Source organism: Doryrhamphus excisus, chromosome 5 (genome assembly GCF_030265055.1).
Source record: "Doryrhamphus excisus isolate RoL2022-K1 chromosome 5, RoL_Dexc_1.0, whole genome shotgun sequence".
Classification (NCBI taxonomy): Eukaryota; Metazoa; Chordata; class Actinopteri; order Syngnathiformes; family Syngnathidae; genus Doryrhamphus; species Doryrhamphus excisus.
The window spans coordinates 24,215,992-24,237,548 of record NC_080470.1 but is presented as its reverse complement, the minus strand read 5'-3'; the positions used below and the strand labels follow the sequence as shown (position 1 = coordinate 24,237,548).

The window sequence follows — 21,557 nt, the reverse complement described above, 5'->3', positions numbered from 1 at the left end:
GTTTAACATAAAAGACAGCAAGTAATGAAATGCTGACGTTGAGTTTTTATGCAGTACATATTTGCCTCCGTAGGGTGGCGGTAGAGTTAACTTCTGTAGCAGCTGTAAGGGAAGGGAATTATTGAAAAATACACACAAACATCGAACATTTCTATGAAATCAACGGGAATCCTTCTCTGTTAATTGACTCTCTGGTTTTAGTGTGCAACTGAACGCACCACCAGTGTTGCGTTCAGGATGCAAGGTGCGTCCACTTTCCTGGAGGACTACGGAATTTACACACATGCTCCAGGGCTCTTCTCTCGAAACTCACAAGGTTGATTTGGCAGGCGCGTCGAATCCAGACTCGAAACCAATTGACTTCTTATTTCTCATTACATCATTTCAATTCCATGTCGTCTTAGGCACTTCTCATAGTCCCATTCATCTATCAACATGAAATCCCATTCGTGACGTTGGCAGTTTCATTCAAAGTGTTTTGACTCAACCGCTAATTGCGAGTTGGCTAACTTTGCACAGTTGGCGATGTTTTCAATTAAGCGCGTCAAATAAGGTTTGTATTTGAGTGGATGCCGTGTATATGGAGTGAGTGAAGACATTTTTCTGCATTTTATGTTGATAACCCAGTTGCGGATTTATCTAAAAGAGCTAAATCACACCTGCCAATATTCTAAATATAGCATCTCTTTGGAGCTAGCTCCCTTTGAAGTAGCTGAAGCTTCGTTTATTGTTCGTCTTGGGTCAAACAAAATCAACATTAATGCCGACAGGAAGGTACGTTTTTACATTTATTTTGACACTCATAATCTCACTTTAGATGAGTTTATGTTAGATTTTGCCGGTAAAGTTTATAATTCAATTGTGTCCGCTTTCCACTCAGAAGTAATGATGTCCACAAATAAAGAGACAACTGGGACTATAAGAGAAGACATTCAAGTGAAGACATTAGCAATTCCAGCCAAGTGTGGCCCCATACCTTCTTCAGGTGTTTCCAAGGTGGATGTGGTCTCCACTGGCCCTGTTCTCCAAGCCAACACCTCATCAGTTCAGCCCCCTCAGACACCCTCCCCCGCCGTCATGGTGGTGACCACTGTGTCCAAGCCAGGTGGGATCGGCACAAACCATCTAACCAAAGCAGCTTTGAGCCAAGCCAGCTCCACTCAAGGAAGGACAGTGGTTATAACTGTGCCAAGGTCAGCAGGGCCACCGGTGGCTGTGACGTCTCGACCGGCTCAGACTCCGCTCCCGACCAACATCCAAATCCCGCCAGGTGAGCCTTATGGTAGTCTATAAAGGCCCGCTCGGAGGAGCTTGGTGTTTCCTCATACTTTTGTCCATATCAGGTAGATTATTCATAAAATGAAAGTATGTGTTGATTGACAGGTATGATGCTGATCCGCAGTGAGAGTGGTCAGCTGATGCTGATGTCTCAGCAGGCTTTGGCCCAGGCTCAGCAGGGAGTGAAAAGCAGGAACGAGGCAGCAGGAAAACTGATCCCCCAGGTGTGTGTGTGAGGTCTGCTGGGGTGCTCCACTGTTCAGGTGACAGCCACCATCCATATTAAAGATATTATTTCATCTCCAGGCGTCGACAGCAGCTGCAAGCCAAAGCAAAGAGAAGGTGACGGTGATCCGGATGACGGCTCCTCCTACTTTCCAGCCAGCAGCAGCGGTGAAGGTGAAGGTACCACCATCCGGTTGTGACGGGGCACCAGTTTGACTTGTACTGTACCTTCAGGTGATTGGCATGACTCCCAAAACACCCATGGTTCAGCCAGTCGCCATGGAAACCAAGAAAGAGCCCCCACCTACATTTAGCCAAGTGAGTCTTGTCCTGTTGACATTGCAACACCGGTCAGTAGAAGCATATGAAATTTGAACTTGTTGCCCCCACTTTTGTTTATGGTTTGGCCTTGGAGGAGGTCTGTTCTGTACTGAGTGACATCACAACAAATTCACAAAATTGGCCCGCACTAATTGTTTGTGTGACCGTCCATCCATCAGGAGACCTTAGAGAGCGTGAAGAAGTGCAAGAACTTCCTGGTGACCCTGATGAAGCTAGCGTCCAGCAACTCCAACTCTGCCAACATGGCCAACAACGTGCGAGGCCTGGTCAGGAGTCTGCTGGTGTGGTTTTCTCGCTCCTCGCCATTCATGTTAGATGTGTCTGCTCATCGGGTCACGTGCCCACGCCGTCTCCCCCGCAGGAAGGCAAGCTGGAAGCGGAGGAGTTCACAGAGGCACTCTATCAGGAGCTGAAGTCCACGCCACAGCCGTGCTTGGTGCCTTTTCTCAAGGTTGGGGTCACATGACACCGTTTCTTCCTTTTGCTGCCTCCGCCACACTGAACTAAACATCACAGTCGTCTTTTCCCTTGTGTCAGAAAAGTCTTCCAGCTGTCCGTCGCCTCACCTCAGACCCCCAGTTATTCATCCAGCAGGCCTCATCTTCCTGCACCCCTGCTGTGAAGAAGCCCAGTGTGGACACAGTCCCAAGTCCAAGACCAGCCCAACAGGTGGACTGTGTGTTCTAAAGATCTCCATCATTGTAAAAACAACAATGTAACATCACTTGGCTGACGTTCTAGCTGTCTAGTGGAGTAACGAGTCTGAGACCTGAGCTCACCATGTTGGCCCAGTCCAGAGCAGTCATCCCCAAGAACATCAGGCCCGCTTCCACAGCCAAAGTCACCCTGGTCCAAACGGGAAAACACATCACAGGTGCAATCAAACATCCTGGATAGTAGCAGGACATTGTTGAAGCAAAGTGTCATAAATCTTTTTGTAGGAGCTTTCCCGCTGAAGCAGCCTTTTGTTCGAGATCCGCCCAGCACCCCTAGACTTGTATTCAGGGACACTTCAGCATCTTACAAGTAAGAAGATTACATTGGACACCTAAATCCATCACACTCCTGCTCTTATCTGTCTGTGTTCCCGCAGAGATGATGACGATATTAACGATGTGGCGTCCATGGCAGGAGTCAACCTGAGCGAGGAGAATGCTCAGAACCTGACCAGTGCGGTGGGTTCTGTGGTCCAGTCCTGTCAGGACCAGCTCTTCCTGTCTCCTACCCCTGTCCTCAGCAGAATCCTCCACACGGGTACAAATCGTTTGGTTTTTGACTCGTTTTGATACCAGCACTTCTTATCCTCCTGTGGGTTCTGCTTCAGGACGGGAGCTCGGGGTGACTGAAGTGGGCCCAGAGGTGGTGTCTCTCGTCTCTCATGCCACCCAGGAGTGTCTCCGTGGGATCCTGGAGAAGCTCACTGTGATGGCAGAACTCCGCAAATCAGCAGTCAAGGTACTGGCCAATATGTCCACAGCCGTCTTCATTGTGCCCTCATTCACCTTCGGATCTCTACTAGCTCTAATTGTTGTAATTATTCAAACATAAAAGAATGCGTTATTATTCAGGGTGTCACTAAATGTTCACTTCATGAGACCAGATGATACGAGAACCAAGACCAGGTGATAATTTTGAGAAAAGTACAACGAAAACAAAAAGGACAAAATGGAAATATACTAATTTCTATTACGTTACACCCTCTGTACCGACTCTGCCTCCACCCAAGACAGCCTGTATGACTGACAATAGGGTTCAACCCCCTCTTGGAACAAACACACTAAGGTGCTAAAATCAGGAGGCAAGAGACGAGGAACATATGCATATGGCATACATATACCGTATGAGGACACGCATGCATGTGGCGATGTATCGCAGCCTGCACAATGTTTGAGTTCATTTGTGTGATTAAATAACTGGTCCTAGGACGATGTCCTGAACCATTCGGGTTTACAGAGCGACATAACCGTTCTGTGGATTGCAGGAGGACTTGTGGCACGCCAAAGTGAGCGACGTGCGCTCTCAGCTGCGCTTCCTGGAGGAGGTGGAGAGTTTGAAGAAGAAGCGGAAAGACGAGGAGGAGAAGGAGAGGCTGCTGCGCTTGGCCAGGGTAAGTCGGACACAAAGTGGACCAGCTTTTTGAGCGTCGGTCTCACATCAAAATTTCTCACACAGAGTCGCTCCCACACTGAGGACCCCTTGCACCAGCAGCTCAAGCAGCGAGCCAAAGAGGTGACTCTTCACGATGTGTTGCTTACATCAACACTATTCAAGTTGCACAAATGTGTATGCCCGCGTTCTGTGTTTAGTTGCAACAAATAGAAGAAGCTCAGCTGCAGCAGCGCGAGGCAAACATCACCGCTCTGGCCGCCATCGGGCCACGTAAGAAGAGACCGCTCACTCAGATGGAAAGACAGGTAAAATTTTGGATGACCTCTGAAAGCCTGCTACTTTAGTTGCTGCGTACCTACTTGTGTATGGTTTTTTTGTGTATATTTATTTCTCTGTGTATCAGGTGTCCCTGCCGCCCAGACAGGGCTTTCAGCGCGTGACTCGGGTCATGTTGCGTGACTTGCTGGCGTGCATGGAGCAGGACAGCTTCCTGCGTCGCTCCCTCATTCTTTACAAAGCAATGCTGTGATAACTTGCCGGCTCCTTCCACTGATTGGTCCAATATGAATAATAATTTGTTGTGTTTATATTGACTCATTTTTGTTCTTTCATATATTTTGTTATTTATGCAGCTGCTGCTGTGATTACAGCTCTTCTTTTTTTGGGGGGGGGGATTTGTTATTTTTAAGTTCTCCTTACTTAACTTACTAAGTTGTAAAAGAGTTGCAAGTGTTAAATATGTTTGTTCATCCGTCACATTAAAAAAATGTCCACAAGCATTTTTTTGTCATCTTTCCGTGTTTTTTTTTTTTTTTTTTAAGAGGACAAACATTTTGTGTTGAAGGTCACATGACAGCGTGATACAAAATCCCAGTCGTCATATACTATAAACAATAAGATGTACAATATTTACATGTCCATGTCGTATATGATTTCATATATCACCTCACTTCCTGTCAGGCGGAGTTGGCTCCAGCTCTTCGTGTTTGACTCGCAAGAGTGGGTGCCGGCCACCTAGCCCCGCCCTCTGGAGCACGTACTCACTGAAGTGAGAGGGGGAGTCCACGCCGCCGCCACACGAGCCGCACATGATGCAGAAGCCTCTTTGCTGTAGTCGCTCCAACACCTGCCGCCACATGTGTACAAGTAAGCCACACACAACACGCAGCATAAATTACAACATGTTACAACATGTTACAACATGTTACACAAACACAGAGGTGGACTCACCTTAATGGAAGAAATAGTGATAAATGAGGAAAGGGTGGAACTTAGTGATGCAGACTTCCCATACATCCTACTGAGATGGAATTTAATAATGTTTCTCAACTTTAACACATTAATGACACTCGCAACTTTCTTTGCCCCCGTGGCAGGTTATTTATCATTCACACTCTATAAGAAATGCACGGTTAGTTACCAACACTTAGGATACTTTGTTTGGACACTTGATTTTGCATGACAATGAGGGCAAATTGACTCGTTTGTTACCAAAACCAAAGCCAAATTTGTGTGAGGTTTGACTGTACAAGATTTTAAACATACACAGTCATGGACAAAAATTTCTAAAATGGCGGAAATCTTTTTTTTTTTTTTTTTTACAAAGTCAGCTGCCTCAGTTTTTATGATGGCAATTGGCACATACTCCAGAATCTAATGAAGAGTGACAAGATGAATGGGAAGTCCCTGTTTGTCATGAAAATGAAGTTAATGCCCCCCTCAACAAAAAAAAAAAAACATCAATTTCCACTGCATTTGAGCCCTGTCACAAAAGGACCAACTGACAGCATGTATGTAAGTCGTTTTCTGGCAAGGACAAAGGCTGATTGAGTGAAAATAACAGACTGGTAGCTTTAAAAAGGGGAGTGGTGCTGTTCATTGCTTAAAAAAGCCCAAAAAGCCCTATTACTGCAACAATAACCATATACTTTGGCCTTCATTGTACACACGTCTGAAAGGTGGGAAATGTATGCTAGGGCTGTTTTTCTGTATAGGACTCTGTGTGAGTGATGTTCCATACCTGGACAGAGTTGATGTGGCAGTAGTCACTGAGCGGAAAGCGGATAACGTGCTTGGAGTCACGCTCCCGTCTGCCGTATTGGGACTCGCACCCGTTCTTAGTGACCTCCGGGAAGACCTCCTCGATGGTGGAGTGGAGGCCACTTACGCTGATCCTCTCGGCCAGGTCTTGGGCTACCTGAACCGTGACACACTCCCACGGCTGCAAAGCGCTCTCTCGTTCCCGCTCTGCTCGCCAGTGCCGTAGTTCTGCCTGCAAGGGAACCAGCTGGAAAAAGGAGGCCTCCTCGTAGAGCAGCTCGTACTCCTAAAAGATCAAAGAGCAGCAACTTGGAGAACACTGTGGATATTGTATTTCCTGTATGATAGCCCCAAGTGGACGGATCAAAGATTCTATTTTTACCATCTACTTGCATTGGGGTCAAGTGGGGCTTCATCCAGCAGATGAAGCTGTGGTCAAAAAGTTATTGAGGGCCACAAACACTCACTTTGAAGTCATCCGGCAGGAGAAGCTTGGAGGTACGCAGGAAGTTGAGGATGTACCGGAACATTGCGCCGTCCCGATCGATGAAGTAGTGCTGCTTCAGACTGTCTAACACGATGGGCTCGCTTCCGTCGAACAGGCGTCCGATCCTGCCGCCACGTGTCACACGAGACGAAGACAAACACACTGCTAGCGCGTCACATACAGGGACTACTGAAGCAAATAGTCCACTAGACATGTTTCCTAAAGAGTCAAGTCAATGAAGTCTTACAAGCTAACTTTCGTGATGAAATGCTGCCCCCTTTTGGTTACCAGCATACCAACATCACCCACAAGTTCTGCTGAGTGTCACTCACCGTGACTCGGAGTACCTGGTGAGTGTGGCCAGGCTGCTGGTGTACATGTGACCTCCGACGTCAATGTGGACGGGTGCGTTGGTTTTGGTGAGCTGGGCGGCGGCGGGGATGCCGGTCGAACACAGCGGGGGCACATAGGGAGCCGGCGTCTCACTGCCGTCACCTCCGCCATCCTAGGACACAAAAGGAGAAGGAGGTGACCACTAGGCGGTCATCTCGGTGACAGGCACGGGCTGTGGTAAAACAGGCGGTGTTGAAACAGACAATAACACGCAGACCGTGGAAGACTAGATCCAGCTGACATAACATCCAGCAACGTGCGACCTGAAGGCGACATTACTGAGGTTTCTAAATGCATTAAATGAGTCATCCTAAAATGTACCCCGCCTCCCTCCCTCGTCCATCTGCAATCCAGAAGCATCCGCTGTCGCTTGGCCTGAGACTCCAGACTCGCTAAAACACAAGTAATGGCCGCCTCAGGCTCACCATTGGCCTCCACTGACGGGTTCTTTCCATGATGCACCTCTTCTCTTTCTCATCCATTTACATTCTTTAACAATATTTGTTACCGCCATCTTAAGCCTCTTTGTTTTTTTTCTTATTTTTCCCATCCAAGAGCTTTATGGTCATATGTCATATTAGTCATGTGTTTCATTAGAAGCAAATGACTTTTTTTTTTTTTTTACTGAGAACAAACATAACCAAGCAGGCGTCATTCACCTTGAGGCTGTCACTGTAGTGCATGCTGGGTAAGTTCATTAGCAAGGCAAGGTTACCCATGGCAACCGAAGTGAATGTACTTGACAAATTCACACACCGTGGACACATCATTAAGTCAAAATGGTCATGGTCAAAAACATTGGCACCCCTGTGGGGCAATTAGAGATTGGGGCAATTACAAATGCTTCAGTATCTGTGTCTTTATTTCTTTACTTTGCATCAGAACATCCCCAAAAGCAGAGAAACATTAGCATTTGAATGAAAAGGGACACCATGACAGGAGACCCAAGAAGACCCCATTGCTGATACAGACATAAAAAAAACAGGTTGGAGTTTGTCAACACTTACCTGGAGAAGCCCAAATCCTTCTGGAGGAATGTCCTGTGGACAGATGAGACCAGAGTAAAGCTTTTGGATGACGGACATCACTGTTTCCATGTTCACAAAACAGTCCCTCGGGAATCAGCAACTCCAACCACTTCTGCCTGATGCTCATTAGACCCAAATAAACATTTCCTAGGAACCTAGAGAAGCGGGGCTATAGGGGAAATGGCAGGCCTACAGCGTATCTGGGCACGCCCATATAAGGAAGTCCGGATGGCATTGACGCCACAAAGCTTGTTGTTAGGAAAAACTCTAAGAAACCGAGCATTCTATCCCAAAGTTCTTTCCGGGCTCACTTCCAAATACACAAACATAATTATCTGAAACTTTGCTTAACAAATACAATATTCTAAAAACATTTATAGGTCAGATAAATGGAAAAAGCATAATCGGTCCCCTTTAAGGTGTTTTTGACACTCAAGACTTTTTGGAGTTCTATGTGGAATTATCACATTTGGCTTTTTTCTCTGCCTTTCTTGGTGTTCCAATGCAAACAATAGAAAAACATGTGAAGATGCTAAAACCAATCCAATCAAAACATGCTAAGCTAAGCTACTATCCTAGCTTTGTGTTGAAAGCGACAAAGCATTCGGTGTTATATCAAATGATATATGAAATGAATAATATACAGAGGGCCAATGGTGTGACTACCTGTTTGACTGTGGAGAGGACAGTGTGCTGCGCATGTCTCTGACTACCCTCCAGAGGAGACGGTGCGCGTCTTTTCGGGTGAGGAGAGGGAAGGAGTCTACTGGGCTCCACGTGACCCTGTCGCGTCTCTGTGGCAACGCAGCTCGCTGCGGTCGCAGCGCCCACGACGCCGTCGAGCGTTGCTATGGCCACGGCTCCTATGCAGTGATTGGTGTAGGTCTTGGACAGCTTGGCCGCACGAGACAGCATCTGCATGCGCGTACCCAGCAGGTTCTTGCCGATGGCCTTGTTCTCGAACCACGTGACCTCCGAGGTGCAGCAATGATCCCGGGGCCTCTGGAAGAAGGCCCGACACAGGGGGTTCCGTTTGGAGAGGTACCGGACGAAGCTGGCGTACGGGCAGAGATCCGTACACGTCTCGTACATTCGCGGCAGGGTGACGCCATCCGCCTCGGGTTTTCTCCTGGGGTGACGGGACTTGTGGTAGGGTCCCAGGGCTTTGAAGTAGACGAACTTCCGGCCGTGCTCGTCCGCGGCCAGACCGAAGGAGTCCTCCTGCAGCTCCCTCTGGTTCTCTCTGCCCCTGGTGCAGAAGTACATGCAGGTCTCGAACCAGACCTTGTTCAGGAGTCCAAACGGCGTGTCCACGTCGAACATTGACGACTCGTACAGTCTGCGCAGGTCCGAGCGAGTAATGGCTTGCTTCTGGACTACCGGCCCCGCCCCCTGCTCCTCCAGACGCCGGATGACCGCCGCCAGGGTCAAGTTGGCGTTGCGCAGCTCCGGGTCCTTGGTGAGGTCCAGGGTTCGGCAGTAGGGCGGGTCGTTGAGGTATCGGTTTAGAGAGCTGCGGATGCTAATGAGGGAGGACTTGCTGTACAGCTGGCCACTTTTGGAGCGTGCTTCCGCGTAGAAGGAGCGCAGCAGCGCGCACAGGTCCTCCTTGGATAGACTTTCAAAGTCCGGACTCTGAGCCTTCTCGCTCAGGTATTCCCTGAAAATCCGGACAGCGTAGCGGGTCGCCAGGCGGGTGTTCTCACTCAGCTTGTTCCGCTCAGAGCGCGGGAAATGAGTGGCCAGGTGAGAGTCTGTCACTGCGGGGGGGCTGCTGCACTCCCCCTCGTCCACACTCCTGCTGAGGACTTCCACTGTACTGCCTGAAACCCAGTCCAGGTCCTCCTCCTCCTCCCCGGTGATCTGTACCTCCTGGATGTCCTCATCGTCCCCCCAGCTGGTGTGCTCCGTGTCTCCGCTGTCAGACATTCTCGCCATATTGCAGTCTGCATAGAAGCAGTCCTCTCGCACTGCGCATGCGCTATATTGGACCGCAGCGCCAAAAAAGCCCCTTTTGTGTTTTAGTGACCTTCAACCGCGCACGCTCTTATTTTAAGCTATTAGGAATATGCACGGCTGCACTGTGGACTAAAAGAACAACGTTAACTCTTTCATGAAGCATAACATGTTTATTTAACTTTAATCAATTAAATTTAGCTGATTAAAGTGCCTCATTGTGTTACCTAAAAGAAACATGACATCTTAGCATTCTTACATATACATCATTTTCCATTCACTTTAATGTTACCCGCTATCACATACACCAACTAATTACATCTACACAAAAATGTAAACAGAATGTAAACAGAAAAGAGATTATTCACATGTAAATTTCACCTGTCAGAGTAGATTCTATGGTAAGGAAACTATTTAGTTATTTTAGTTACTTACCCCAGAAAATGATTAATTAGCAACAGAATTACTGCAATTAGTTACATGGGAAATTTTTTGCATTAGTTGTTTTATTTTACAAAAAAAACCCCTTCAAATATGTAAAAGTATTGAGATTAGGGATTAGGATTAGGATTGAGGGAGGAGCCTGTGTTTTAGAGTCAGCAACCACAGCTTTTCTTGGCTAGCTGTTTAGTCTCAGGTGTTGTTGTGGAGAACAACGGTAATTGAAGTGACATCCGGATCACTTATAGAGATGAGTGTGTTTTAACTTTTTAGATATTCACATTACCAGTTACTGTTACAATAATGGCGCCGTTGTTTTTGAGGCCATTACTCCCAACGCTAGAGGCGACCACATACAGAATGTTTCTCCTTCATCTCACTCAGCCGTGACATTAGCCGCCATGCTAAATAATGCTTCTCATGCTCTGTTTGGAATTATGTTATCGGGGTAGACCTCAGGGATCCTTCCAAGGTCCACTTCTGAAAGGACGGCACCATTCTTCTTTTGAGGTGTTTTGTTCAAATTCCAAAGATCCTGAAATGCCCAAACAAACCAAAGCATCACCCTGTTGAGTTCAGACTTGAGTCCGCTTGTGTGTCATTGCTCCTCCAGGTAGTAATGGATTATTCCAGCACGTAAACAGGAATACGACCGGACCGTACATGTTCCACAGTTCTTCCATACAGGTTGTGACTATACATAGATGAGAAAGAAGCTGTAGATGTAACACTGTCCAAATCACGATGGCATCATCGACTTTGTTTACATACAGTATTTCCTACTACAGCATAGGTCAAGCAGGAAATGCGGGCGCCACTTATGGTGGTGATTTTGGCCAATCCTCCTGTGCATACGTAATGCACTTAAAACTCAATAAACAAATTAATGCAGTTATAAAATATTGTTTTTATCATCTTCGGCTTTTATCTAAAATTAAATCTTTTTTTAAAACTTTGACACTTGAAAATGCACGCTTTTATTTCATCACATCTGGACTACTGTAACGCACTTTACTCTGGAATTAGCCAAAAGTCTCTCTCCCGCTTACTGCGGCACGGCTTTTAACAGGAACCAAAAAGGGGGAGCACATCACCCAAATTCGGGCCTCCCTGCATTGGTTGCCTGTTCGCTTTATGATCGATTTTGTTTGTTTTTAAGGCGTTGAATGGGCTAGCCCCCAAATACATCTCGGACCTCATCCAAATTTACACTCCAGCGCGGTCACTGAGGTCCGAGGGCCAGCTCCAACTTGTGGCGCCCAAGACGAGACTTAAGACCAGGGGAGACCGAGCCTTTTCTGTGGTTGACCCCAAGCTATGGAACTCTCTCCCCTGATGATGATGATGCAATATTTACCCACTACTTCTTCCCTGTCCATCCATCCATCCTTCTGCCCATCTTCTTCTGCTTATCTGAGGTCAGGTCGTGGGGCAGCCTAAGAAGAGAAGCCCAGACTTCCTTCTCCGCATCTACTTCGCCTAGCTCCTCCCAGCGAATCCCAAGACATTCCCAGGGCAGTCCTGGGTCTTCCCCGAGGCCTCCTACCACTCGGATGTGCCCTAAACACCTTCCCAGGGAGGCATCCGGGAAGCATCTGGACCAGATACACAAAGCACCTCATCTGGTTCCTCTCAATGCGGTTTCTCTTGGATGACAGTGCTCCTCACCTTACACTACTTCACCTTATGCCACTACTTCTCACCCTCATGGTGATTTGCAACCACTCGTTATCGCCAACATTTGGATCGCAACATAAAATTCAGTACTGCGCACTCACTGTTGGAGGCATGTTGAGTGAACTAAGAGCCCACAGCATTTTGCTGTATACTTTGCATTGGAATTATGTACTCAAAATACTTAGTGTGAGTATGGCAGTACACAAATGGAGACAGCCACAGTGAGTGTTGCAGCCACTAACAAGTTTTGGAGGCCAAACAGAAGCAGCTGTGCCTCCAGTTTCATCTCGTGACGAGAAGCATTTCATTGTCAGCCATCTTGCTTCACAGACGCTGCTCACGTAGCAATTAGCCAAGCTTCTGATATACACCACAAGTCTGATTTGTATGCACTTTGTTCACACACTGATAAGAACGGTCCTGAGCGCACGTGTGCCTTTTTTTCCATTTTATCAACGCTTGCATGCCAGCGTCGCCGCAGGGGGTCGGGAGAAATAACATGGCTCGCCTTCAAAAAGGAGATGTGCACATTGAGGGTTTTTGAGGGGGGAGGAAGGGACATGCAGGTAATTTGCTCCTTGACTAATCAGCAAAGCATTTACACAAAGAACACACTTTAGCTAGCAGGCAACCTGAACAGATTAAATGTGCGAAGATGTGTGCGTGTGCGTGCATGTTCAAGTGAGGATAATGTGTGTGCTGAGTCGTATGCAGTGCAGGAGTGTTGGAGCGGAGGAGGTTGGAGCAGTATAAAAAGTGTAAGATGAGGTGCAGGAACGTGAACTATTTGTGCAAAATGTGAGCAGTGAAAAAACAGAAGAAGACAAACTGGATTCCTCTACAACAGGGGTCGGGAACCTTTTTGGCTACGAGAGCCATGAAGGCCAGATATTTTTAAAATGTGTATCTGTGAGAGCCATATACATTTTTTTAAACATTGAATGCAATAAAATGTGTGCATTTTTATGTAAGACCAACAGTTTTAGATATAATGGGCTCTAATTATGTAGACCAGGCACACTACCCCACGCCAATGGGGTGTGGCCAGCATACTTTCGTGAGCAGCGCAGTGTCTAATAATAAATCAAATACTTGTTGCCATTAATACAACTTCTGCTGCTGCATGGTTTTGCACCGTACTCCGTACATGTATACATTGCCTTTAAACTTAAGTAAATTGGCTTAAATGCTAACATGCTAACAATCATTATGCTAGCACCTAGCAAGAGAGCCTCAAGTTTAGAAAGTGCCAAGGTTGTCCTATAACCTCCCTACATCATGCCATGTGTGTATTTGCCTTTAAACGTGAGTAAATTGGCTTAAATGCTAACATGCTAACAGTTATCATGCTAGCACCTAGCAAGAAAGCCTCAAGTTTAGAAAGTGCCAAGGTTGTCCTATAACCTCCCTACATCATGCCATGTGTGTATTTGCCTTTAGACATGAGTAAATTAGCTTTAATGCTAACATGCTAACAATCATTATGCTAGCACCTAGCAAGAGAGCCTCAAGTTTAGAGAGTGCCAAGGTTGTCCTATAACCTCCCTACACCATGCCATATGTGTATTTGCCTGAAGACATGAGTAAAGTAGCTTAAATGCTAACATGCTAACGGCTACCATGCTAGCACCTAGCAAGAGGGTTTCAAGTTTAGAAAGATGGCCAAAAGAAAGAAATATATTTCTTTCTTTTGGCCATCTTCGTCAGAAGGCTTGGTTCTGCAGCTTTAGCTAGGTGACTATTTGACTAAAGGAGGAAAGTTTATATTTACATGTTGACATCTCAATGACCGAGGTAGACTACCGCATTACCCAGTAATAATCGCGTTTTGGTGTTTGACCTGGAAAATATCATCAGGAAAGATAGATATGGTCGGCCGTATTGCAGTATAAAATAAATGGACGGATTAAAATGTATAAGAAAGTTGTTGATTTTTAATATTATTTTTAACAGTCATTTCTGTCATGGTTTACTTTAAAATGCTAGCAAAAATACATTTTTATTGTGGTAAGAAATGCTTGAGAGCCAGATACAGTCATCAAAAGAGCCCTACCTGGCTCCCGAGCCATAGGTTCCCTACCTCTGCTCTACAATGAAGCCGATGTTAAACCCCAAAAGGCCTAACTTCTTTTTGACACTTAAGAATGTTAAAATGCGACTTAAAACATGGCCTGTACATTTAATGATGGCCAGTTTGACCCTGGCACTGGGTCAACAAATTGTCAATGTGTTAGTGTCCTACGCTGATGTTACAGTCAGGCCGATAGTGACACCTGCTGGTTGTAATGAAGCATTACATGTGACAAAACATTGTACACGTTCATAAACATATGCAATACATCCATCCATCTTCTATGCCGCTTATCCTCACTAGGGTGGCGGGTATGCTGGAGCCTATCCCAGAGGTGAGAGGCGGGGTACACCCTGCACTGGTCGCCAGCCAATCACAGGGCACATATAGACAAACAACCATTCACACTCACATTCATACCTATATGGACAATTTGGAGTCGCCAATAAAGCATGTTTTTGGAATGTGGGAGGAAACCGGAGTATCCGGAGAAAACCCACGCACATGCAAACTCCACACATTGTCTAGAACTTCCGATTGTGTGGCCAACATGCTAACCACCCATGCTAACACCCATTAATGAATTATTTTTTAGTAATTCTAGGCAAAACATTGAGTTAAATAATATGATTAATTAAAAATGTGTCATAATTTATGACCATTTGTGCCAACTGATAAAACCCTGAGAGAGATCTTTCTATACTGGTTTCTTCAGTCCAATTAGAGCAGGGGTGCTCACACTTTTTCAGCATGCGAGCTACTTTTAAAATGACCGAGTCAAAATGATCTACCCACTACAAAAATGCAAAACATCTATTTATTTTCAAATGTATTGAGGATTATTTGTACGTACAATGTATGTTGATGTACCTTACATAACCAAATGAGCCAATATTGCAAAACACACATAATTAACTATTAACATTTTTTGTAATTACCTGAGTTTACTTTGATGACTTGCACTGAATTGAACCAGCCAGGGATGCATAGTCCGGACAGTAGCTGCTGATAGCCAGCCTCAAGCACACTTCCAAATGTTTATCAGTCATGGATAATATCCGTATCATAATATCCGTATAATATTCCATATCCGTATGGAAGTGATATGTTTTTTGCCTTTTTACTTGGTCCAGTTTTTGCCTTTTTACTTGGTCCAACTCCTTCACTCATTTTAGTGACCATAAACTTTAGCGAGGGCTTAAAATCTCGCAATTCGCCGACTAGCTTAGCACTTTGCATCGCTGTTTACGCATGAGCGGTGACCTAAAGGTCAAAATTCAGTTGTCATCTGATTGGCTGTCCTGTATGTCAATCAAGTAACGGGGATGGATGATAGGCTGACATCGTAAGTTCTGCTGCACTTAGAGACGTTGTTTGATTTGATTGGTCGCCCGAAGGGCAACATTCAGTTGTCATCTGAATGGCTGCCCTGTATATCAATCAAGTGACGGCATTGATGCTAGGATGATATTTTTTTAATGTCACGCCGCGATCGACCAGCGATCGACCAGTACCACCTCCACGATCGACCGGTAGATCGCGATCGACTTAATGAGCACCCCTGAATTAGAGGATTGAAGCTGTACACCTTACACAAGCTAATGTACTAATAAACGCCTCCCTCAAACAATCGGCTTCATCCAACACAGTGAATATACCCATCATATTTGAATCTACAAGTCTTTAAACCAAAGTACCTTTCAATGCTTGATATTGTCTACAGCAGGTCCGTCTCCTTCAGACCCAGTGTTGTCTCAGCAATGCAGACCTGGACCCGCTTCCTGTCTAGTCATACAGATGACAGAACCTCCCCGGAGACCTCCCGCTCCCTGCCCCGCTCCTTCCTCTCGGCCCGCTCAGCTTCCATGGCGCCAAAGAGCGGCTCCTGAGCCGTGACCGAGTCCTGACGCTGCTTGGAGCCCATGAAGGGTGTCTTGATGAAGCTGTCAGAGTATTGTTTCTTGGCTTCCAGGTCTGGACAGAACAGGTACTCGTACAGGGCAGCAGCTACACTCCCTCCCAGGGCCGGGCCCACCCAGTACACCTAGATGAACGTGAATAGTCCCTATGATAAATGCTACATACAACAAAGACTTCTTTAGGACAAATGAGTTACCCAGTGGTTCTCCCAGGACCATGTGATCACAGCCGGGCCAAGGGAGCGAGCAGGATTCATGCTAGCACCAGTGTACGGAAGCTAAGGATGGAATAAACACAACTTCCTTCACTCTAGACACGCAAGCTAGGATGACGACAGAGGTAAGGTGACCTTACAGCAAACAGGTGGCCGACACACACCGACAGCCCGATGGCCAATGCCGATGAGCCCTTGAGGTCACTGCGTTTGTGGTCGCACGTGGCGAAGATGGTGAAGATCAGCTGGAAGCTGATTAAGATCTCGACCACCAGAGCGTTCCCCACTGACAGGTTCTTGTTCACCTGTGAAGAAAGCAGCATGACAGGGAAAGCTTCCTGACACGGGTCATTAAAAATGTCTTCCCCTTACCGCCGTGATGCCCATGCTACCCCTCACTGAGGCTGGCGTGATCCCATGCAGGACGGCGGCCCCCACTATGGAGCCCAGGCACTGGGCCAGCACGTAGAACACGGCCTTGGCCACGCTCAGCTTGCGGGTCACCACCATGGCGGCCGTGACCGCCGGGTTGATGTGAGCACCGCTGATGTGACCGAAGCACTGAACCAAGGTGCTGATGGTCAAGCCGAAGCACAGCGAGATGTGTGCCAAGTCAGGGACCTGGGGGTCCCCTTCAGCGGCCCCCCAATTGATGGTGGAGCCCAGGCCCATCAAGACAAAGAAGAGCATGGCCAAGAATTCTGCGCCAACGCAGCGCCAGAACTCCTGAGTCCAGATGCCCTTAAAGGCGGTCATGGCACCGGCGAAGCAAGATGGCAGCCGGCGGGGACGGTGTGGCATGTGGCAGGGGAAGCAACACCTCCTGGAGCGGGAACACCAAGTTGGGAAAATGTTCTGTCGGCTGTTTTCTCGGCTACACACACACACACACACACACACACACAGAGCTACACAATGTTTAGTGTAGAACATAGTGGGCTCTTTGTCTTGGTTCCCCACCAGAATCAGAACCTCATGTCGTTAGTGGGAGCACAAACACAATGAAGACATCACAACATCTTCACTAATCACACTAATTGCTTTCTTTCACTTTCAATCATGCAAACATGCAGGACATAAAGGGGTGCTGGGGGTCGTGGGAGACTTTATTTGGGTATACTGTTGCTATTTTGTATTTATTTATTTATGTACAGTAAAACATGTCATTAGAATTATTTCCATTAATTATTTTGGATTTATTCCTTACCATGATCAAACCTCTAATAATCTCGTTTACATAAACATAGTACATACAGTATTTGCAAAAAAAGTTTAATAAATGTAATAATACAAAATAATAAAAAAATGTAACTGAATATAATTATAATCAAACTCATAAAATACATATACATACATATGTATACAACACATTACAATTAATACATTAAATTAGAAAGAACAAATATGAATTTATGTCAAAAATATTTTAAATATTATTTTAAAATAACTGACATGTGTCCAGATTGATTTAAATATCAATTACATCCAAACATGGATTCTAGCTGTATAAGTAAATTGAACCAACTAAACCATGACTCGACTACTGTCCGTCATGGGACGTCTTTACAAAAAGAGAAATGGAAAAAGTGACATCAAGTCAGAAACAACGCCTATGGACAATTACATAAAGTTACAAAGTATAAAGTAAATAGATTGCTGTTATGCATGGACTCACCTGATGTGCTCCACACCCCCGCCACTCTCACTCATGACTCCACAGCCTGAGACCACCCTGTTCTTTTATAGTGGGAGGCGGGGTGGGGGTGGGGTGGGAGAACTTAACTAGGACTACAGTGGAACATCCATAGCCAGACAAAATGGTCTGGATAGATCTAGACCTCAAAAACCCCACCATGGGTGACATCTCAGCTCAGTGAGTGTCGGTACCAGTGAGGTCGCAGGAAAACTGTGACAATAACCATAGAACAGGAAATGGAACTGACAATATGCAATCTGAGCAACGATATTCATTATTATATTATAAGGCTTTATTAATTCCATTAGACCTATACAAGGCCACAGGGTTTTCAGTTTGACCTAGGAACATATTATTTCTATTTACACCAGGGGTCTCAAACACGCGGCCCGCGGGCCAAATGTGGCCCGCAGGACACTAGTTTGAGGCCCCTGCCTTGATATGAAAGTTTAATGTCAGTGCGGCCCGCGCAAGTTTGATATGGATGCTGTATGGTATCATGTACCCAGAAAAAATTGTTACGTTTGATTAATGTTCATGTTAAAGGTTAAATAACTGTTAATAGTTATCCTCCCTATCCGTGTGGAAGTGGTAAGTTTTTGGCTATTTAAGTTGAAAGGAAATAACTTGAAGGCTACCGTTTAGGTCGCTAGCTCTCTAGTTTGCGAGTTAGCATGTGTCTTAAGACCCTGCAGTTGCGCAATATGTTTGAAATAAAATGAGTATAAATGTGACTATAGTCGTGTTTTGTCATGTCTACAGGGCTCTAATAATGCTTTGTTCATTTTAATCTGAAAAAAATCATTTGTCTACCCACCAACTATATGTGGTTTCTTAAGTTTTTATTATTTGCAGTTTTATTATTATTATTATTATTATATTTATTTATTACTGATTGATTGATTTTCTTTATTCTTGATTTGTTTATTTATTTTTCATCTTATTTTGTGTAGAAAAATAAGAAGTAAGATATTTGAGAACAGTGAAATGTTTTATCAGAGCCTTTCTTGTAGAAAATCAGAACCAAAGCAAAGTTTATTCATTTTCTGTTTTTAATAAATGCGTTTTTTTGGGGTTTTTTTTTTTTGAAAATCTGATGCGGCCCAGTCTCACCCAGACCCTAGCTCCAGTGGCCCCCAAGTAAATTGAGTTTGAGACCCCTAATTTACACAATATCCTGTAGGGACAATTAGCATTGGAATGAGAACAACGTGGAAGTCAACTGTCAATGTCATGTTTAAGAAGTTAACAGATGGTAGCAGTTTCACAATGACGCCACTTGCTGCTAGTGTTGTACCAAAGGTGTTCAGCAGGGGGCAGTGCAGCTCTTCTAATTGTGTGTGCGAATTGCTTCCAAAGAGAGCTAAGGTAATTAAAGTGGCTTTTTATTTTTAAAAATAATTTCTTTCAGCACAGCAGAGCTAATTATTTCCTCCTCTAATCAATCAGATGCAGACATTGACTGTGACATTTCCACGCTGGATCATTTCCACCTGTGCTCCACGGGGATGTCTGCCATTACTTCACACTCGTTTTGATGTGTGTGTGTGCGTTACCCTCATTAGTGGGTAGACACAGTTTAGCTGTGATGCCGTGATGCATTCTGACCTGCGCATGAAAACATCTGTTGTCTCACATTTAAGCTCTCCCTCGCTGTCTGCTGCATCTTCATGGCAGAATATGGCCCCTGCTCCTGTGTAGCCAATTCGCTGAGAACAATCTAGAAGAAAGGACAAGGTCACACAACGAATGAGTCAATAATACAAAAACAACTATCAAGACTAACTACATGTCTGCCATAGGAAATCATAGAAATAGTTGTAAGCCACAATTTAGCGTTCTTAACTTTGCAATGGTACCAGGCCCGTCTGTCTGTATGATGTCAGGAAGTACAGTAAGTGTGGATTTTGGGCATCCACGGAATGTTGAAAAAGTCTACCCAAAACCTGAGCAAACATTTTTGGTTTTATTTAATTCAACAAGCTTAAAATGTACCCGCGTTTAGTCCTGTCCATGATAGTTGTTTATGATGATGCTATGTAAAAGAACCTTCCTATGATCAGGTGGAACTTTTGCCACGGGAGCTGTTGTGCCAGGATTGTTTCCGGTGGGAACTTCTGCACCGTGACACAGATGCAACCTAGATGACCAACTGCTGTTCAATCTATAGCGTCTGGATTCCTACTTGGTTATTGGGCTACCATATTCAGCGACCTGTAGCAAAAGTGAAAGTCAAAGATGTGTGAAACCAAAAGTTACCCCGCCCCTCTTTTTCTAGGGGTCAGCTTTCCAGAAATACCACTCACATTGGGAAGTACCTGAACTATAAGACTTCCTGGGTTTTCTATGTTCTTGTTCTGTTCAAAATAACTTTTGAGCAGAAGGTTGGAGATGAATGAAAATAAGTTCTACCCACAAAGTGTGAGCTTTCCAATGAGGCCATCTGTGCCCTTCTGCAATGTCTGGAAGTACCAAAGTCTCCTGTTTTCCATTTCAAGGACTTTTTCTCCAGCTATTTATCTAAATCCCTGGGATTTTGGAAAAACTCCTGTGTTTCCACCAAATGTAAAAGTAAAAAATGCTCCCCAGAAGTCAGAAAAGTTTCAGGTTAGTGACCAGGGTCTCCTTCTTCAGCAGTGTAGGAACCTCTCTGGGGTAGTGTAGACCTGAGCCTATGACACACGTCAAATTGTAGTGTATACCTGTCAACATTTGCAAACAAAAAGAAGGGCAAAATATGGGAGTTTCCTAAGGAAAGGTATGCTTGTAGAGAAACGGATGAACGACTCTTGAGTGGAAATGGCGACACGGACCAGCCAAGTCCGTGGAAGAATAGCTGACAAGCTGGTGAACCTCAATGTAGGACACACACCCAAACAAAAATATGAAAAGTTGAAAAAACTTGAAGGGGACTTTTTATGCTTTTTCCACTTTTGTGACCTATAAATGTACTCAGAATGTTGTATTCTCATGTTAAATGTGAAAAGTTTCAGATAATGAAGTTTGGGATGACTCAAAATGCTCAGTTTCAAAAGGCGTGGTAAAACTGTCCCTTTGTGATGTCACAGAGGAGCGGACTTCCTGATATGGGCACGGCTGTAAGCCAGATACGCTCTTTGCCCTCCCTCAAGCTCTGCCCCGCCGTCCCCCACCAAGCTGTGCTCCTCTGTTTGTTAGCAATGGCTTATAAGGGAATGCCGCATTTGTTTACAATTCCGAAAGACACCATCGGGCACAAGTGGTTGGAGTTCCTGATTTCCTACCAGCAAAAGAAATGCTTTTCTAATCTGTCAACAGCATTTCACAGTGATGTCTTGAAGTAACCTCTTTTCTTGGGAGACTTCGAACTGTTCAGTTTCTACTTTCCGGATCGGATTCGGAATCCAACACATATGGCTGTATGTTAAAAGCCGACATTTTAAAAAGATACATCGCCATTTATTATCAACTCCTACACCGTTCGCAGCAGAACCCGGAAGTTCCTTTTAGCACTCGCGAGTGTGACCAACCACAGCAGAGTGGGTGTGCCTGGAGGTGAGCTGGGGGTGGAATGAATTTATTTAAAACAGACCGTTTTTGTGGGAACCACGAAATCCAAAGAAATACAGCTGAAGAGGTGCACATTCAGGAAGAACTCGAAAGCTTTCTGTGCTGGTTACTGTGTGTAGCTGCTCTATAGG

General features: G+C 45.3%; 3 protein-coding genes across 11 annotated transcripts in view; 1 reads left to right on the top strand and 2 right to left on the bottom strand.

The window, feature by feature from the left end:
* The window catches only part of LOC131130102 (BTB/POZ domain-containing protein KCTD1-like), a 46,574-nt gene that overhangs the window by 3,107 nt on the left and 21,910 nt on the right, over positions 1 to 21,557 (bottom strand). The window contains exons 3-8 of one of the 3 annotated variants that reach the window (XM_058074254.1): positions 19,514 to 19,597; positions 7,882 to 7,914; positions 6,814 to 6,986; positions 6,462 to 6,606; positions 5,975 to 6,280; positions 4,900 to 5,080 (exon numbers count right to left, since the gene is read on the bottom strand). In XM_058074254.1, the coding sequence (XP_057930237.1) occupies positions 4,901 to 5,080; positions 5,975 to 6,280; positions 6,462 to 6,606; positions 6,814 to 6,986; positions 7,882 to 7,914; positions 19,514 to 19,549 (873 nt within the window). In that variant the 5' untranslated portion in view covers positions 19,550 to 19,597 and the 3' untranslated portion in view covers position 4,900. Of the gene's footprint in view, positions 1 to 4,899; positions 5,081 to 5,974; positions 6,281 to 6,461; positions 6,607 to 6,813; positions 6,987 to 7,881; positions 7,915 to 8,568; positions 9,973 to 19,513; positions 19,598 to 21,557 lie in introns of those variants that run through there. The other 2 variants (XM_058074252.1, XM_058074253.1) reach the window with 2 other exon arrangements.
* LOC131130103 (transcription initiation factor TFIID subunit 4-like) lies at positions 88 to 4,724 on the top strand. 4 transcript variants are annotated; one of them, XM_058074257.1, is made up of 17 exons: positions 89 to 553; positions 698 to 774; positions 884 to 1,270; positions 1,384 to 1,502; positions 1,585 to 1,677; positions 1,738 to 1,821; positions 2,004 to 2,126; positions 2,207 to 2,296; positions 2,383 to 2,514; positions 2,587 to 2,719; positions 2,787 to 2,871; positions 2,939 to 3,099; positions 3,170 to 3,300; positions 3,827 to 3,952; positions 4,018 to 4,074; positions 4,152 to 4,259; positions 4,358 to 4,723. In XM_058074257.1, the coding sequence occupies exons 3-17, from the start codon at positions 886 to 888 to the stop codon at positions 4,481 to 4,483; spliced, it is 1,953 nt and encodes a 650-aa protein (XP_057930240.1). In that variant the 5' UTR covers positions 89 to 553; positions 698 to 774; positions 884 to 885; the 3' UTR covers positions 4,484 to 4,723. The 4 variants fall into 4 exon arrangements, with proteins under 4 accessions (XP_057930241.1, XP_057930240.1, XP_057930238.1 ...); XM_058074255.1 differs by having other exon boundaries at positions 90 to 316; positions 405 to 774; positions 881 to 1,270; XM_058074256.1 differs by having other exon boundaries at positions 90 to 553; positions 881 to 1,270.
* Positions 10,082 to 19,535, bottom strand: LOC131130105 (aquaporin-4-like). 4 transcript variants are annotated; one of them, XM_058074263.1, is made up of 6 exons: positions 19,514 to 19,535; positions 16,554 to 17,004; positions 16,322 to 16,486; positions 16,164 to 16,244; positions 15,745 to 16,091; positions 10,082 to 10,834 (listed from the first exon to the last, which is right to left on the bottom strand). In XM_058074263.1, coding segments are annotated over exons 1-5 (954 nt in total). In that variant the 5' UTR covers positions 19,516 to 19,535; the 3' UTR covers positions 10,082 to 10,834; positions 15,745 to 15,836. The 4 variants fall into 4 exon arrangements, with proteins under 4 accessions (XP_057930246.1, XP_057930245.1, XP_057930244.1 ...); XM_058074262.1 differs by lacking the exon at positions 19,514 to 19,535 and adding an exon at positions 19,486 to 19,508; XM_058074261.1 differs by lacking the exon at positions 19,514 to 19,535 and adding an exon at positions 17,857 to 17,907.